Source organism: Chiroxiphia lanceolata, chromosome 12 (genome assembly GCF_009829145.1).
Source record: "Chiroxiphia lanceolata isolate bChiLan1 chromosome 12, bChiLan1.pri, whole genome shotgun sequence".
In the NCBI taxonomy this organism is placed as follows: Eukaryota; Metazoa; Chordata; class Aves; order Passeriformes; family Pipridae; genus Chiroxiphia; species Chiroxiphia lanceolata.
In genome coordinates this window covers 17,506,602-17,523,682 of record NC_045648.1, presented here as the reverse complement: position 1 = coordinate 17,523,682, position 17,081 = coordinate 17,506,602, and the positions used below count along the sequence as shown (strand labels likewise).

General features: G+C 45.2%; 1 protein-coding gene across 2 annotated transcripts in view; it reads left to right on the top strand.

The window, feature by feature from the left end:
* Positions 1–17,081, top strand: part of SIN3A (SIN3 transcription regulator family member A) — a 32,202-nt gene that overhangs the window by 2,995 nt on the left and 12,126 nt on the right. For both annotated transcript variants that reach the window (XM_032700100.1, XM_032700099.1), the window contains exons 2-10: positions 5,628–5,849; positions 7,340–7,516; positions 8,910–9,016; positions 9,510–9,792; positions 11,732–11,983; positions 12,677–12,829; positions 13,685–13,843; positions 15,112–15,201; positions 16,571–16,689. In XM_032700100.1, coding sequence (XP_032555991.1) covers positions 5,661–5,849; positions 7,340–7,516; positions 8,910–9,016; positions 9,510–9,792; positions 11,732–11,983; positions 12,677–12,829; positions 13,685–13,843; positions 15,112–15,201; positions 16,571–16,689 — 1,529 coding nt within the window. In that variant the 5' untranslated portion in view covers positions 5,628–5,660. The remainder of the gene's footprint in view (positions 1–5,627; positions 5,850–7,339; positions 7,517–8,909; positions 9,017–9,509; positions 9,793–11,731; positions 11,984–12,676; positions 12,830–13,684; positions 13,844–15,111; positions 15,202–16,570; positions 16,690–17,081) is intronic.

Genomic DNA, 17,081 nt, shown 5'->3' with positions numbered 1-17,081 from the left:
CTTCAGTGTGATCTTTCACTGAAGCAAAATGGCTCTAATTTGCTCAAGTTTGGGGAAACTCTGGACGATTTAGGCTGCTTTTGTGAGCAGTGTGGGGAAGGGGATGCTTTCCCCCTGGCCTGAGCTGGGATTGCCGTGGGAGCCCTCTGCACAAGGCTCCTGGCACATGTGGGTCTTGGAGCTGGGAGCATCGTGTTGGAATTGGCAGGCGGATCATTTACGTTTCCAGGATTTATGAATCGTTTTCTGTCCAGATTGCTGTTCTGGTCTTCTCCAGCATTGGAAAACTTTTGTGGCCGTTAGAGCTGGAGCAGGAAGAGCCCCATAATAGTTGTCACTTCAGCCCGTGGTGCGCTTTTGGGGATGTGTTGCTCTTTTCCAACCCCGCGGGATCTTGTCTCTTTTTATTTGGATGAATGAAACTGTTCTGTTCATTTTCTCTGTGCACGGGGAAGATGCAGTCAGGGAACAGGGCAAAACAATGCTCTAAGATCTGTAGAGCTCAGTTTGGATCCTGTTTGTGCGGTGGGGTTTGACACCCAGGCCATTTTTTGGCAAAACACAGATCAGTGCTTTACCAGCCTTACAGAGGCAAGTGGGATTTATTCGTGTCCCACCTGCCTTGTGGTGAGCACTGGCACAGCTGTCACCGTGTCACCTTGCAGAACATTCTCCTAACTCCTCCAAAAGCTTCATGTAATGCTTTTCCAGCACTTTCTTCCTGGGGATGCTTCTCATTTCATTTTGGAACGACACTCTGGTCGTGGTCTGTGTAGTGTGGGGTTATCCCCCTGGTACAGGCAGGGGATATGGGCTGTGTGGCACCGTGCAGAAAAGTGCAGGAGCGATTGCTGAACAAGCTGGGTCATGTTGTGGAAGTCGTGTGGCTGGGTTAGCGCTGCTGGAACCTGAGCTGGCTGCTTTCCAGCAGGCACTGTGATGTGCTCCCGTATAATCCTGCGGGTGACATGTCCTGCAAGATATCCGTGGCTGTTCCAGGCTCAGAGTTGAGACTTACACTTGCTGTTCCTGGCTTTTTAGTCCTTTCTCCTTCAAAAGGAAAGCCTCTTAAAAAGCCCTCACATGTTAAACGCATCCTCTGCAGCTCTGCGGTTTCCATACCCTTTTTCAGAGGGGTCCTTGCTCCACAGGGACCAAAATCCTCTCCAGTAGCTCTTTTACAACTTGTTGGTGAAGATGGTGTTCATCCACAGGTGTATTGGGGTTCCAACAGGTGCAGAGGCAGCACACCTTCCCGTTGTGCTTTCTTCCTAGTCTCTGTTTGCCTTTCTTTTTACTTTACTAGCTGATCTGTAATGCCAGAAGACCTTGCTTCAGGGAAAACCTGAAATAGAAGTAATGGAGATTTTGGGGATATTATGTGGTAAAAAGCTGTGGAGTGGAGCTGCCACCAGAGAGGCAGTTTTGTGAGGGAAGAGGGGAGTAGCTGGGCTCTCGTGCCTCTGTTGCTCCCATGGAGCAGTGAGCGGGCAGTGGGAGAGCCCTGCAGTGCTCCACCAGCTGAATCCAGCATTGTGTCCGCTTTGTTCCTTCTCTTTCTGTGTCAGTACTGCCACTCCTCTCCTTTCCTCAGTACCAGAGGGAAAGGGATGTGCTCCACTTGCCTTTTGGTCCCACTGGCTTATGTGAGGCAGTTGGATGGGGAAACCCTCTGATGAAGTTGGCGGTGTAGAGTTGTGTAATTCTGGTGATGTTAATGAGACCCAACATACATTTTCTCAATTTTTTCCTTGCTTTACCAGCCGAGGATCCTATATGTGTCTGCCTAATGCATCTTACCTGTAGCATGGAGCTGGTGAGCTGGGAGGTGGCACAGGTGGGAAGATCTAGGAGTTTTCCTATGCAGCATCCTTTTCCTGTGAAGGGGAACAGTAAAAACCTCAGAAAAGAAAAAAAAAAACCCTATAGTTTTCCTTCTCCCCTAGGCAGAATGTAGTGTGCTGTAAGTGAAGTTCAAAGGGAGTTTGGGTAGAAATACTGGGGGAAGGGGATGCAGTTCTTGACTTTGTCTGCTCAGGTATTGCTAAGCTCTCCTACATGCCTCCTGTTAATGCTTCTAATGAAGGAAAGTCCCTGAATTTTGTGGCTTACTTTCAGTCCTTGCTGTAATTTGAGGGCTTTTTTTCTTTTTTCCACCCCCAAATTAAGATCACAGATGGTGCAGTGTGAATTGGGGGCTCTCTAAATCTTCACGTCGAAGTCCATAAGGGGATGCCAGTGGTGTGTGCAGCATTTCTGAGATGACAACATAAGCGAAGTACTCGTAATCTGGAGGGAAAATGCCTGATACAAGTCTCTCCTGTAGCTGGGCTTTGCCATCCTTAAGGAAACTGAGAGAAATCAGTTGTCACAGCGAGTGGAAGTGGGCAGAACTGTCCCTTTGAGCATCAGGCTTTGGCTAAATCAGTTCAAAATTACATGTCTAGTCTTGGGTTTCATCTCCACCTTCCTTCCTCAGCAGGCTGATGGACTGTAGGAGGGGTAGGACTTGCTGCACAACAGATCTCTCCAGCTTTTGAGCAGAGGAGATCAGTGGGAGATGCCAGGTCAAAATCAGCTGGACTTCAGTGAGGAGATGAATGCACTTTGGGAACATTCAGCATTATAATTCCGTCTGCAGGATGCAGATGAATCACTGCCCTGGTACTGGTTTGCCTTCCCCTCTCTGTAGAGTTTGGGTGGTCGTGGATGCAGAGTTGTCATCACTAGTCCTTGTCTAGGTACAGCAAAGCTTCAAGATCATCTCTGCTCTGATTAATAAAGCCTGTCAGTTAGCAGTCTTCAGTAAGTACTGGTTTGCTGTTAGCCAGTGGATGCAGACTCATGGTGTTATCTAAGAAGACTGACTAGTGCTATTGTCAATTACCTGTAATATTTACTCTATATTGACTATAATACAAAACTTCACCACTGAAGTTGGTCCAGTGCTTAGACAGAAGCAGAGTCCAAGCTCAGTTGGTGAAGGTGAGTGGAATTCAGTGGGAAGACAAACCTACCTACCTGTGCTATAATTTTCACTTAACAGAAGTTTTAATATCGACCATACAGTAAACTGGGTTTTTGGAGGATTCTACACTTGGTCTGCAAGAATCAGGAGCTTCAAAAACTGATGTTCATGCTGCTGCTGTGTGTGTGGTGGTGGATCCTTGGTGCTAGCATGATTCCCACAGCCTCAGGGGCTGAGAATTTTGATGGTTTCATGGGGAAAAGTCTCTTCAGGTAGCCTAGGTGGCATTTTAATCCTCACGAGAGCACATGAGTCTTCCAGCCATCTTCTGCCCTCAAACAACCTGTGCTTTAGAGGTTGGTTAGTCCATCTGAAGGAAGACATGTGGAGTGTTGCTTTGGAAAGTGAGACCCAAGGCTGGGACACTGAACAGCCACCACACCACATACACACCACGTGTGTCTGTACATGTATCTTGAAAGTGCAAGGGGTGACCCAGCCTGGGAGATCAAAAGCAAGTGGAAGGACTGGCTGAGGGGACAGTGTTTAGGCAGAAGGGTGTCCACATTGGTGAGTGGGTTATAAATAGCTGCCACCAAAGCTTTGCCCAGACTTTACTCATGCAGTCAGCCATTGTCATGCAAAATCTTGGCCAGCTCTGCTGGTGGGAGGCTGGTATGTGTCCAGATTTGCTCAGTTTAGTCCCAGCCTTATTAGCATAAAACTGTGTTTTTGCAGAGCTAAATGTGGGCTGTGCCTGAGGGGAGTAGCTCCACGTTAACCTGCCTGGCTCTTCATTTGTCAGCAGTGACCAGCAGAAAAGACAACCAGTGCAGGCACCATTAGCAAGGTGTGCTTCTGGAGTGTGCTCCTCTGCTTGCTGGGTGTATGCTGGAGGTCAGGCTTACCTAGGGTTTTTAACTTGTAAATGAGATGCAGTTGGCGAGCTTTCCCCCTTACTTGGGGCAAGGAGTCCCCTGCCTCTGCCTGCAACCTGCCAAGTAATTTTGGGGACTCTTGAGTGGTTAGACTTGAGGAGTAACTTCAAAAAGAAATTAAGTCATCATCTTTCTTGTCCTACTCCATCCAAGTGAAAGGAGGGACTAGTAGAGAGGGTTTAGATTGGATACTGGGAAGAAATTCTTTCCTGTGAGGGTGATGAGGCCCTGGCACAGGTTGCCCAGAGAAGCTGTGGCTGCTTCCTCCCTGGTTGGATGGGGCTTGAAGCAACTTGGGATAGTGGAAGGTGTCCCTTCCCCTGGCAAGGGGGTAGAATGAGATGGTCTTTAAGGTCCTTTCCAATCCAGATTTTTCCATGATCGATTTCTTAATGCACAGAGGGGGAAACCCTTCCATGAAGGCATGTGTTCTCAAGCCCAACTTATCCATTCTGCACCTCTTTCCTGCTGGTTCCTGTTTCCATATTTGACATGCACTGAGATATTAGTAAATGATTTTTGGGTTATTTGAATAATGACAGATTTAGATTGTGAAGAGCTGTCCTGACTTGGTAGATGTGGTTTGGCTTAGTTGGCTGTTGTACCATTAATTTGGGGGGAATGTCATTCCCTGTTGTTTATCCATGTGTTTGCCTTAGCAGTGAATGTGTTAAACTGCACCAAAATGAAAAGGCCTTGGTTTGGGAAGGTCCTGAAGCAGAGGACGGGAGTGGATTTCACTCTGTCTTCTGTCCATCAAACACCCTAATAGGCTGCCTGTGCTTTGATGAACAGGGTGGCAATAACTATTAATGGACAGAAAACAGCACTGGAATTTGCTTGTAGAAAAGAGTAGATGTGTAGTTAAGTCCAACAGAGCCAAGAATTCATGGGTCCTTTTGGAGCAGGACAGTGCCAGAATGACCTGTCAGATTTGGAGTGAAGTTGCATAAAACCAGCTCAGAGTAGGGCAGGAACATGAAGAAAAATACTGGGGAGTAAGTGAGAGAGCTGCTGATCTGTGCTTATTGGCACCCCTGACAGGCATGCAGGAATCCAGCCACTGTGCCTGCTAGCACTGCTCCCTTTTACACACGTTGGCTTGGTGCTGCTGAGTGTGGCCAGGGTGCTGGCAGGACCACAGGTCCCATGTGGTATCCAAAATACTCCTGGGGGGTAGTGGACCTGTGGCTTTCCCTGAAGTTGCCTGTGTGTATTAAATGCAGAACTCTTTGGGGCTTTGCAAGTGACTTCAGAATCTCATTACGCATCCTGCTTTTTGCCTCCTACCTCCCACATTTGAAAGCATCTCTCACAGCTGTCTGTCATCCTATCTGGACTGTCCAGGAGGGTTTTTTTGTGTGTAGGTAACACATCCTTCCCCAGTCTGTTGTGTTCAAACACTGCATTCATGAGGTTCGCCTTGCTCGAGGTCTGCGTGTGTTTAAGATGCCCCAAGTGAGCAATATCCTTTAAGCGAGGCTGAAGAAATCATTAACTTTGAAAATATGACAGTAAGGCTCTACTTTTTGTGAGAAGGCACGATTGCATTTTTCGTGCTGAGAGCTGAATCTTTAATTCCGCTTTCCCATCTCAAGATATCGGTGCCTGAACAGACAGAAACTCGCCCTACCTTGCTCGCGGCGATCTCAGCATCGCGCGCGGCGCCGGAAGGGAGCGACGGGTCGATTCCTTCTGCGCTGACTGCTCTGTTTTAACAGGTTTCTGTGGTGCTTGCCGAGCATGAGTTCAGAATGAAGCGGCGATTGGACGAGCAGGAGTCACCTGTGTATGCGTCGCAGCAGAGACGTATCACCAGCAGCACCGAAGCTTTCCCACACCAGCACCGTGTGCTCGCTCCGGCCCCGCCGGTCTATGAGGCGGTTTCGGAGACCATGCAGTCAGCCACGGGGATCCAGTACTCGGTAACTCCCAGCTACCAGGTGCGTGTGCTCATCCCTCAGCCCCAGCTCTGTGTGAGGAGCTCAAGCTTGTGCCGTTTCACCGCAGAACTCTGTGTTCGGGACAAGGTTTTATTTTAGTAACCAGGGTTTCCTTAAGAAACCAAATTGGGCAAATGTACTTATCACCCGTCCCGTTTTCGGCACTTGCTTTGGGACTATTGGCTTCGTTCACAAAAAAAAAGTTGGCTTTCTTGAACGCGATTCTTCCAATGATTCTCTCACACCCTGGTATCTGAATCCCAGAGGCAGGTTTGTGGAGGGCTTTTCCTCCGTTTTTCTTTTTTTTTTCTCAGCATTTTTCTTTTTTTTGTTCTTGTAACAGACGTACAGTATCTTGGGTGATCTTAAGCTTAACAGACTAGATCGGCATTTAGATTGAAGACTTTCAAGAAAATTGAAATTTTTCAGAAAACATTACCCCAGAGTCATTAGGTGGCACTCTTCCCTCTCTTACCATCTTTACAAGGAGCTGGCAGCTGGGAACAGGGAAAAAATTGTCCTCGTAGAGTGCACTGGAGATAGCTCTCACTGAAAGAGCAGGGAAAGGCTGTTTGTGTGATATTTGTCTTTGCCATGTGTCTGGCGTGTTGCATCTTCCACACTTGTGTTGCTGGTGGGTTGCTCTCCCTGTCTAGTGCCTGATTTTACTCACAGCTTCATTCCTGCTTCTGTAGAAGGGATGTTCACACTGATAGTAGCAGCTAAGGAGCTACAGGCAGACCCTTGCAGGGGCTGGAACAGGGTGTGTTGATGCTGGTGATGCTTCCTAAAAAGAACTTGAATGAATCAGCAAGCGAATCTTTCCTTGTTCATGAGGATTAAATAAAGTATATCCCATCTAAGAGAGGCTTGAATGGAAAACTGGGTTTGCGAAAATGATTTTCCAGATTGAAACATTCCTGGTTTAAGGTTTGAAGGAGACCCAAAAGGAACCTTCTGTTCCTTTCCCTGTTTTTCTAGGGGAAATACCAACCTGAGTTTTCCCTTGAGCCTGCTGATGCCAGAGAGCCAGAATTTGACTTTCAGTTCCCCAACTGAATGTCAAGAGTGTAGAAGCTCGTAAAGATTCATTAACTCAGATTAGTACTTGTGATGGGAAAGGAGAGAACCTTGACTCTTGTCAGATTAAAAATCACATTTTATCCTCCTTTTACAGGCCTTTATGTCACTGGACAGCCAGCGAGTGTGCAGGCTGGGGACAACCTGTGTTTGGAACGTGTTTGCAGGAAGGGCTCTCCTGTATTTGGAGTGTAGGATGAGAGTTGTCTTGATTTGTTTTTAGGTCTCTCTGGGTCTTCATTGAGGAAAACAACAGCTATGTTTTGAGCGAGGTCATTAGCAGTCGTGGCTAAAGCACAAACTGACTGTCTTCCGCTTCCTTAAAATTGTATTTCTGCGTCTGGGAAGCCTGACCCTGCTCTCCTGCCACAAAGCCGTAGCCGTACCTGACATCCTCTCTGTCTTGCCAGGTGTCAGCCGTGCCACAGAGCTCGAGCAGCCACGGGCCGGCCATCGCCACCGTCCACAGTGGCCACCACCACCCCGCGCCAGTGCAGCCCCACGGGAGCCAGGTGGTGCAGAGCCACACACACCCCACGCCCCCAGCCGTGCCCGTGCAGGGCCAGCAGCAGTTCCAGAGGCTCAAGGTAAGGCCAAGCAGTGCTGCCTGAAGTAAGACAACCTCTCCCTAAATCACTGGGCAGCCAGGGACCTTTTTCTGTCCATTTTACCTCCCTGCTGCTGACCATCTAAAAGCTTTCTTGACTAGGAGTAGGTTTTTCTCATGTTTGGAAAAGTCTGTTGAATGCAGAAATGGATTTCTCTTTCTGCTGAAACCCCTGTTGTTTCAAATACCATATTAAAAAAAATTGGACTTGCTAGAAAAAGATTTGGGGCAGGAAGGAAAAGGAAAAAAGTATTACTCAGAGTATTTGTATGAATGGGTTAAATTGCCAAAGCATTTGGTGCTTTTCTGAGCACATGGCATATGTGGGTGGTTGTGTGGGAGTAATTTGGGAGTAAGGACGGCTCTATTCTCAGATTACATGCTGTAAAATCCTTAAACAAGAAGAAAAGTCCACCAAAAATAACCCTTGTAAGTAGCCACATTTGGAGAAGGCACGTACATATCAATTGATGCCCGTTTCTTAGTCTCTTCCAAATATTGTCGTGAGTCTTCTCTGGTTTTGGTGGAACCCTCTTGCTGAATGTGGAACACTTCATTTCTGCAGAGCTCTCAAAACAGTTTCTAAAAGAGTAGTTCTTTCTCCCAGTGAAATCCATGGAAAATCCTTTGGTAATGCAAGGTTGGGGTTATACATGAGTCTTTATTCCTTTGCTGTTGTTTCATTTCAGACATTTCAGAGAGGTCCTGTGTGCAGCTGCCGAGCATGTGGGCTGGCTGGGGCACAGAGACCCAGAGCTCTCACATTAGGATGTGACTGTTCTTTCAGTACCTCTGAAAATTTGCTGTTGGTACACGAACAGTTCATAAACTTCTTGCTGTTTGAGGTGTAAAACAATTTACCGCCCACAGTTGCCATTTTCGAAACCTTTCTATGTCGAAATGAAATGTCTGGCTTTTTGAGAGAAGTGCAAGCGTGTACCTGGCAGACATCTACTACACTGAATATCTCATTTCCACTTTCAGCTTATTCTTAGACTTCCATAATAATTTCCACATATGAATGCAGGAAAAATACTCAGTCTAGTTCTGTTTGTCCTAGCAGTCACTTCAGTGATGGTAAATTTGGAATATGTTTTTCTCTGAGTAATTCTGCTGATCTCTGTTGCTTTTTTTTCCCCCCTTTTTGTCTCTTTTTGGTACAGTTTTATCTCGTGGGCAGGAGTGGGGAGTGAGTACCTCTTACTCAAATGGTGCTGGTAGTACACTAACCAGGCTCACGAGCTTTTTGCTCCTTAATTCCTTGCCCAGGCTCAGGGCTGACAGCTGTGTTTCAAATAACACGTGTTTTACAGAACAATGGGAGGTGAAATCAAGACTTCTCCGCTAATATAACCCATCTGGTCTGTCTCTAGGTGGAGGATGCATTATCTTACCTTGACCAGGTGAAGCTGCAGTTTGGTAGCCAGCCGCAGGTCTACAATGATTTCTTGGATATTATGAAGGAATTTAAGTCTCAAAGGTAATGAGCTGCATTTTGCTTCTTCCTTCCAGGTTAGAAAGAGTGTAAGTGGACATGGGAGTACAGGGCAGGAGCTAAATTCTGTCCTTTGTGTGCAGATTAATGCACTTGGACAATGATATAAAAGCAGTTGTGTGCTTTATTTTCTGAAAATTAAATGCATCCCTTCATTTATACGAAATCTCTGCTTAGAGTGTGAGTTCACAAGTTCAGCCTTGATAGCTGATTCATCTGGCTGTCTGGTTGTCTGCCCATTAATAATGGTCAGACCTGGGACTAGATCTTGTAGATTATAAAATGCTGGCTGGGCTAATAAAATAACGTTAATATCACTCTTCAGTTCAGCGATGTGTTTATAGGAATCAGTTTTGCACTGTTTCATAGGTTAAAGGTAATGAGGGAGAAAACCTAATGGAGAATTCCTGTGTGTAGAACTTTGTCCCACTGAAAGGTCCCAGAGGATCATGAGGTTGTTACCTTGTTCCTTCCTCAGCATCGACACTCCGGGAGTGATCAGCCGTGTATCGCAGCTCTTCAAGGGCCACCCAGACCTGATCATGGGTTTCAACACCTTCTTGCCACCTGGTTACAAGATTGAGGTGCAGACCAATGATATGGTGAACGTGACAACCCCGGGGCAGGTTCACCAGATCCCCACTCACGGCCTGCAGCCCCAGCCACAGCCCCAGCCGCAGCATCCATCGCAGCCTTCAGCGCAGTCGACCCCGACACCAGCACAGCCGGCGCCGCAGCCCACACCTGCCAAAATCAGCAAGGTGAGAGGCTTTGGGTGACCTACACTGATAGCACAGGGAACCTGCTGCCTCCAGCTGAAGCTGGTGTGGAGCTAGAGAGTGAAAAATTAACTTCCACGCTGCTTTTCCGTAGTATTTGTGAACTTCCACGCGTTCTGCTTCTGCTGTCGTATTAGTTCCTCATTTCCCAACTTCAAGATGCAGTCATAGCTAATTTGATAGCAATTCAAATAAACTTTTCCTAATATTAATGGTTTGCAAAAGCCTTGTTGCTGTCAGTGGAGAACTGAAAGACACTCAGAGCATCTGGTAAACGGGACACATGTTATTCAGGAAGTGATTCAGCAACGCTGGGAAAAAGGTTCATAGTTAAAAGCACTGGGAACACATTAGCTGCCTGCTTGTGTGTATGTTGTCTTAGAATAACTGAAGTCCCAAGAAATTCCTCAGAAAACAGAGGTTGTGATAAAGATGTTCCTTTTGGTGTGAAAGTGTGTGTATGCTTTCAAATGCCTGGGGCAATTAAGCCTTTAGGAAACCCTGATTTGTTATTTGTTGGCTTCTGCATTGCTTGAAGTCTTGTTTTCAGATTGGATCATTTTTGTAAAGGAGTTGGACTAGACTACGATTCAGACATCAGCTGGATGAGTGCAGGCAACATCTACAGGGCAAGAATTTAGGCAAGATGACCATGATGTTGACTGTTGGTATTGGTGTGTGTGCCCAAAACAGAGACCTTTCAATAACAAAGGGAATTTGACTCTGATTTAGATGTAATCCAGATGCTACTGTCCAAAGGGTGTATTTTACATGACTGGAAACAGAATACGATAATAGGCATTCAAGGAGATTGCTCTAGGTAAAATATCATGGATTTTAACCTCAAAATGCAGCAGTATTTCAGAGTCTTAGGTAGGGAAAGAATCTCTTAAGTTTCGAGGGTTAATCCCCAAACTGCACAGTTAGCTAACAGTTGGCTGGAAAACAAAAAAAAAAAAGGAGGGGGGAGAATATGCAGTTAAAAAGCAGCAGGATTTAGAATGTGGCAGCTAGCTGATCTCTGGACAAACATTGTGGGGATGTGCAACCTCCTGTTCAGAAATGACAAAAAAAAAAAAAAAACGTGGTAAGAGGTTTGCAAAGTTGGAAACTGCAAATCATTTCAGAACGAACTTAGCTGTGCCAGATTTCAAGTATTTTTTCCAAAGAAGTATTACATGCTCTCAGTGAAGAGCTAGCAGTCTCTTCCTTAACACCATGGGATAAGTGGGTTTTCTCCCTATCGACCTGCAAAAAGTTGAACTATCTTTGCTGAAACTTTAAAATGAACCTGAAGGACAGGCTAAATAGTGAGGCAATGTCCCTACCAGGCAGGTAAAGCTGTAGGTGAGCAAGGCAGGACCTTGTAACAGGATATTTCTGGCCATCTTAAGACAGTTGTCTACACTGTCAATCCTGAAAATTCTGTGTAATACAAGTTTTGAAATTTAAAAGATAAAGGGGATAAGTGCTTCCATTTTCATTTAAAATTGCCACCTCAAAACTAAATTTCCCCTGGCTGTTTGCTGTCCGTTAGGAGTTTTCAAAAGAATTACTTGCTGTCTGCTCTTTGTGTCAAGAAATTCCAGTTTTCCCTTGCTATTGCCTTTATACATTCCAGAATTCTTCACTAGGGGCAAAATAACTTAGTGTTGGAGCAAACCATACCTATACATTATGGCTCTGTTAAATTTTTGAGGTATTTTGTGTCTCTTGTCAAGTTTCAGTCCAAAGGAATTAACAAAGGAAATGAGCTTAATTACAGCAACTTGAATGGTCCTGGTGTTTTGTCTTCCTGATGCGGTTTAGTCTTTGCTGGCCCACTAAATATTTATCTGTCCGTAAGTGGATTTAAAAGGGCCTTTATCCCAAACATAAAGCAATCTCTGCTGACTTCTAACGCAGTTTGTTTTCTTCTCAGCCATCACAGTTGCAGGCACATACTCCTGCCAGCCAGCAAACTCCCCCGATTCCACCGTACGCATCCCCACGCTCGCCGCCGGTCCAACCTCACACGCCCGTGACAATCTCTCTGGGAACCACACCCTCCCTGCAGAACAATCAGCCCGTGGAGTTTAATCATGCCATCAACTATGTCAACAAAATCAAGAATCGCTTCCAGGGACAGCCAGACATCTACAAAGCCTTCCTGGAGATCCTCCATACGTATCAGGTGAGTGTTAAAAATACGAATTTGGGTCTATGTGTGGTTGTTTCTCTGCCTTGGGGAGGTAACTATGTCTGTCCAAAACTTGCACTTGGGTCTTCTGCTGAATTAGCAGTGGCTAGCAAGTGATCACAGAGTGGTTTGGGTTGGAAGGGACTTTAAAGATCATCTGGTCCAACCCTTTGCCATAAACAGGGACACTTTCCACTAGATCAGGTTGCTGCGAGCCCTGTCCAGCCTGGTCTTGAATTCTGCTTAAACTAAGCAGAATCCTTGCAAGTTAAAAGATAACGTAGCAGCATGAAGTAATAGATTTGAGTTCCTAATCCTTGTTTGGAAGTGTCTGAAATGCCTGTTTAAAAATTGGATTTGGTGTATTTACATGAGTACGTGTCAGGAAGAGACAACATGACTGTAACTCTATGTTAAAAGCAAAAAAAAAAAACAACACTTCCTTGATGAGTGTCCTACTAGTCCAGGGCCAATTGGGCATTTAGTATACATTTTATAGTATATATAACTGTAGGTATTTAGAATATATAAGAATCATACCATTAGCATAGTGTGATGGTTTACATAAGATGCCGAGACCTTTGTCGTTTCATTCTTTGTATCGCCAAGGGTTTGTTTATTTTTTTTCTTTGTCACTTAAATAGTTTGTGCATCCTTTTCTTCTGACAATTCTCTTTCCTGTGGCAGAAGGAGCAGCGTAATGCCAAGGAGGCAGGAGGGAACTACACGCCAGCCCTGACAGAGCAGGAGGTGTATGCTCAGGTGGCTCGCCTCTTCAAGAACCAGGAGGATCTGCTCTCGGAATTTGGGCAGTTCCTGCCTGATGCTAACAGCTCTGTGGTGAGTAGTCTTGGAGACAGGCTAAAATACCTAGTGAAAGCCGGTCTGTATGTAGCCAGAGTTCAGAAAAATGTGCTTTTGCTGTTTGTTTCTTGGGTTCTGTTTTGGGGGTTTTTTTGGAGTGATCTTTCAGTGATTGTGGGAATGGGGTCAGCAGGATAACTGTTTTCTGGCTGTAACTTGCCTTTTAAATAACCTCTATTTTGAATGCAATTCCTTTGCCTAAAAGGATTGTTCTAAGACTGCTGTAACTGCAGTAAAATACATTGGTCATCTAGAGCTTGGAGGAGCAGCAGACCTCACCTGCAGTGCTGCATCCAGCTCTGGGGTCCCCAGCACAGGAAGGACATTGACTTGTCAGAGTGAGTCCAGAGGAGGCCACCAAGATGATTAGAGGGATGGAGCAGCCCATCTGTGAGGAAAGGCTGAGAGAATTTGTATTGTTCAGCCTGGAAAAGAGAAGACTTAGGGATCACCTAACTGTAGCTTTCCAGTGCCTGGAGGGAGCCTAAAAGAAAGATGTAGACGGACTTTTTACAAGAGGATAAGGGGGAATGGATTAAAACTAAAAGAGAGTAGGTTTAGATAGTAGAAAAAAATTCTTCCCTGTGAGGGTGGTGAGGCCCTGGCACAGGTTATCCAGAGAAGCTCTGGCTGCCCCATCCAGGGAAGTGACCAAGGTCAGGTTGAATGGTGCTCTGAGCAGCCTGGTCTAGTGGAAGGTGTCTTTGACCATGGCAGGGGGCTGGAACTTGAATGATCCTTAAGATCCTTTCCCGTCCGAACCGTTATGTGATTCTCTGATTTTATGTGGAACTTGGCCCTAATGGTCTTATGGGTTTGTCTCTGAACAAGCTGTTGAGTAAGACAACTGCAGAGAAAGTGGAATCAGTCAGGAATGATCATGGGGGCACAGTGAAGAAGCCACAGCTCAACAACAAGCAGCAAAGACCCAACCAGAATGGCTGTCAGATCCGACGGCACCCAGGGACTGGAGCCACCCCTCCTGTGAAGGTAAGAGTATGAGCTTCTCCTTCAGCATCCATCTGTTTGTCCCAGGAGGCTGTGGCAGAGCAGGATGTGTTTTCCAAGTCCTTGTGATTTTTGTGGTGTAGGCTGCAGCTTGAGAACTTGAAAACTAATGCTTGTCTTTTAAAGGAAGCTTTTGCAAGCCCTTGTTTCCAAGCACAAGCCTTTGCCTCTGATTTTTGCAAACTGGTGGTGTTACCTGTGCCTGAGGGTGGGAATAGTTAATTTAATGGCTTGAGAAAATAGGGCTTTCACCACTTTATTAGGAATACATACTTTTATTAGCAGTGTTTAATGAGGGGGAGTTGTGGTATGTGGAGACAAGTGTCAGTAATACCACAAAATAAACTTGTCCAAAATTTGTAGCAAATGTTCCTAAGGCACGTAGAAAAAGAACAACTGAGGAAAAGATAAAAGTGTGCCTGAAAGCTTTGTTGTAGTAGAACTTGGAGCAGATGCAGTGGAATCATGATTGCTCATCTTTCCAGTGATAAACCTTTTAATACAATGATGAATGATTATTCTCTCAGCAGAGTTTGCCCTTTTCAAATGGCACACGATTTGTGAGAGCAGTGAGGCTTTGTAGTGTAACAAAAATGGTCCTGTGACCAGGTGGCTTCGTGTTTATGCATGAAGGATAAGTTTGCCTGCTTTATTTGAAGGCAGTATATCTTGCTTTGTGATGAAAAACATTAGCAGGCATAATTGTATCATTTAAATCCAGTGATTTACGTCCCCTTCTGTCCTTTCTCCTTCTCTTCAAATCAAGAGCAGCTAAACAAAACACGTTTTGGGGGCAGCTTTCAGCCCTTCTGAGGATGGAGAGGGCAGGGCTGGTATAGGGAAAATAAAGGATTTTGCAGTGGAATGCAAGAGAGAAAAACATTATAATAATTCTGTGGAGGTGTAAGACTTACAGAACTGGATGAGCGATAGGAAAAAACATTTATTCTGGTAGTTTTACAAACTAGTTAGAAAAATAAGATATGGTGTAGTGTGATTGTTTCAATCAGCTAGTTACAGAAAAGAGTGCAACAGTATATTACAAATATTTGGAGTTGCATGCTACTTATTAATAACTTGTAGCACAAGTTTTAATAGTTGTTTCCTTCCAGAAAAGCAAGCTTTCTTTTATTTGAAAGCACATGATGGGGTCAGGAAGCTGACACCCATTTGTGATAGGTAATCAAATGATCTCAACTTGCTGAACACCCCTTTTATTTTTTTCTTGCCCTTCTTTTTTGCCTTAACAGAAGAAACCGAAGCTGCTTGGTTTAAAAGACCAGTCTCTGGCAGAAGCCAGCAAGCATGGTGTGGGGACAGAATCTCTCTTCTTTGAGAAGGTGAGAAATGGGGTGCAGAGGTTGCATGTCGTTGGTGTATGTCCTTTGTTTGTATACATCTGGATTTTTATCACAGTGAAGTATGTGAGGTTTACACCACCCTGATAACATTTCTCAGCTTGACCTCAGATGCATCCTGTGACCTCTAAGTCAATTTTTAAAAACTGGTGATATTTTTTACATGTGTCTTTTCCCCAAAGCTCCTTCTCCAGCTTTCCACCCGCTGCTGCTGCAGTTTCTTTGCAGGAATGGGAATTTTTTACTGTAACCCACACTCCAAATTGTTTTCCCCTTTATGAAATCGCTGTACAGTTGATGATGTGCATGGCATGTCTTACTGTGTTGGCACAGCTTGTACCCATCCACAACCACCTGCCTGCAGTGGAGGAGCTCAGTTTACAAAGCAGCTAATTCACATTTACATTGGGTTGGGTTTTTTTTCCCCCCGGAGATATTAATCTAATTAATTGCACAGTTGTTACTTGTTGCTGACTTAGCACACAGAACAAGTGAAGGAAATATGGGATGTTTCCAAGTGGTACCTTGGTGTCTTCTCTAGGATGTCCATACATTTCCTTATAGCTCAGAGGGGAGTATAGAATGATCTTAAAACAATCTTTTAAAGTAATATTCATGTGTCGGTGACAGTCTTGGTTGCTCCCTGATGATGTGGTGAATTTTGCAGTGTACTGGAGACTAGGTAATGGTAACCTGGAACAAATTTATTGCCTGGAGGATGTGTAGGTGTTAACATGAGTAAACCTAGAAAGCCCTGCTGTGGAATTATAACCATAATGATGAATCTCTTAATAATGATAGATCTCAGTCTGATGCGTAGATCCAACTGTTCCCATGGGAAAGGTAATGATGTTGGGATGAATAGTTTGGTTTCCTCATCCTCTGAAGATCAAGGTTACAGAAGCAGGATTGTCTGTGATAACCCAAGCTGGAAGCAGGTAGAGGCTGGAGAGGTGTTACCCAGGGCACAGGTCTCATACCTCTGCTCCCTACTTGAAATGTTCTCTGGAGTTTAAAGGCAGCCTGAGTGGGTTTGTGATGCTGCAGTTGTGACTGGTGTTGTCCACAATTTTGTGATCCAGCTGTTAGAGGTTGTTTGAAGGACTTAATTCTTCACTTGCAACTCCTTTCTTAGAGTAATGCCCCAGAGCTGACGTTGCAGGGGATCCCCAGCACGGGGATGGCTCTCATCAGTACCAGTTCGTCTGGCCCTATTTGCAGGGCAAGTTCTCTATGTTTAGCTCACTTAAAGATTTGTGTGCAACAGTGAGAAGCACAGTGTCAAATCCAGGTCTCCCTGTTTGATCTCACCCTGACAGCTACTCTTTTTCTCTCTTCTCCTCTCCATTAGGTCCGCAAAGCTCTGCGTAGCACAGAAGCGTATGAGAACTTCCTCCGCTGCCTGGTTATTTTCAACCAGGAGGTTATCTCCAGGGCTGAGCTCGTGCAGTTGGTTTCTCCATTCCTCGGGTAAGTCCAACCCCTTTCCTTACAGAAGGCAAGAAGCTTAATCTTCTTGGTCTGTTTCTGTTGTGGAGCCAGGAAAGAAACACTGACTTCCATGGTCTTCTGCGCTGCCCTTTCGTATTCCTTATCTGAGAGTGAGGGATTCCCAGCTGTGTCTTGACAGGCAGCATGCAAGAGGAGTTGCTTGCTGTGTTTCTTCCTTTTCAAGAAGAACAAAGAAAATTATTTAGCAGCCTGTTATTGCAGTTTCTTCTGCTGGAATTATGGATTATGTCATCTGAGAAAAGACCGACTACCTAATTATATAGGAAATACCCCTCAAAAAAACCCCAGAGTGCTGATGTACAAAAAGCAGCTGAATTCTGTCGTGAAGCCAAAAATGTTAAGGAACACAA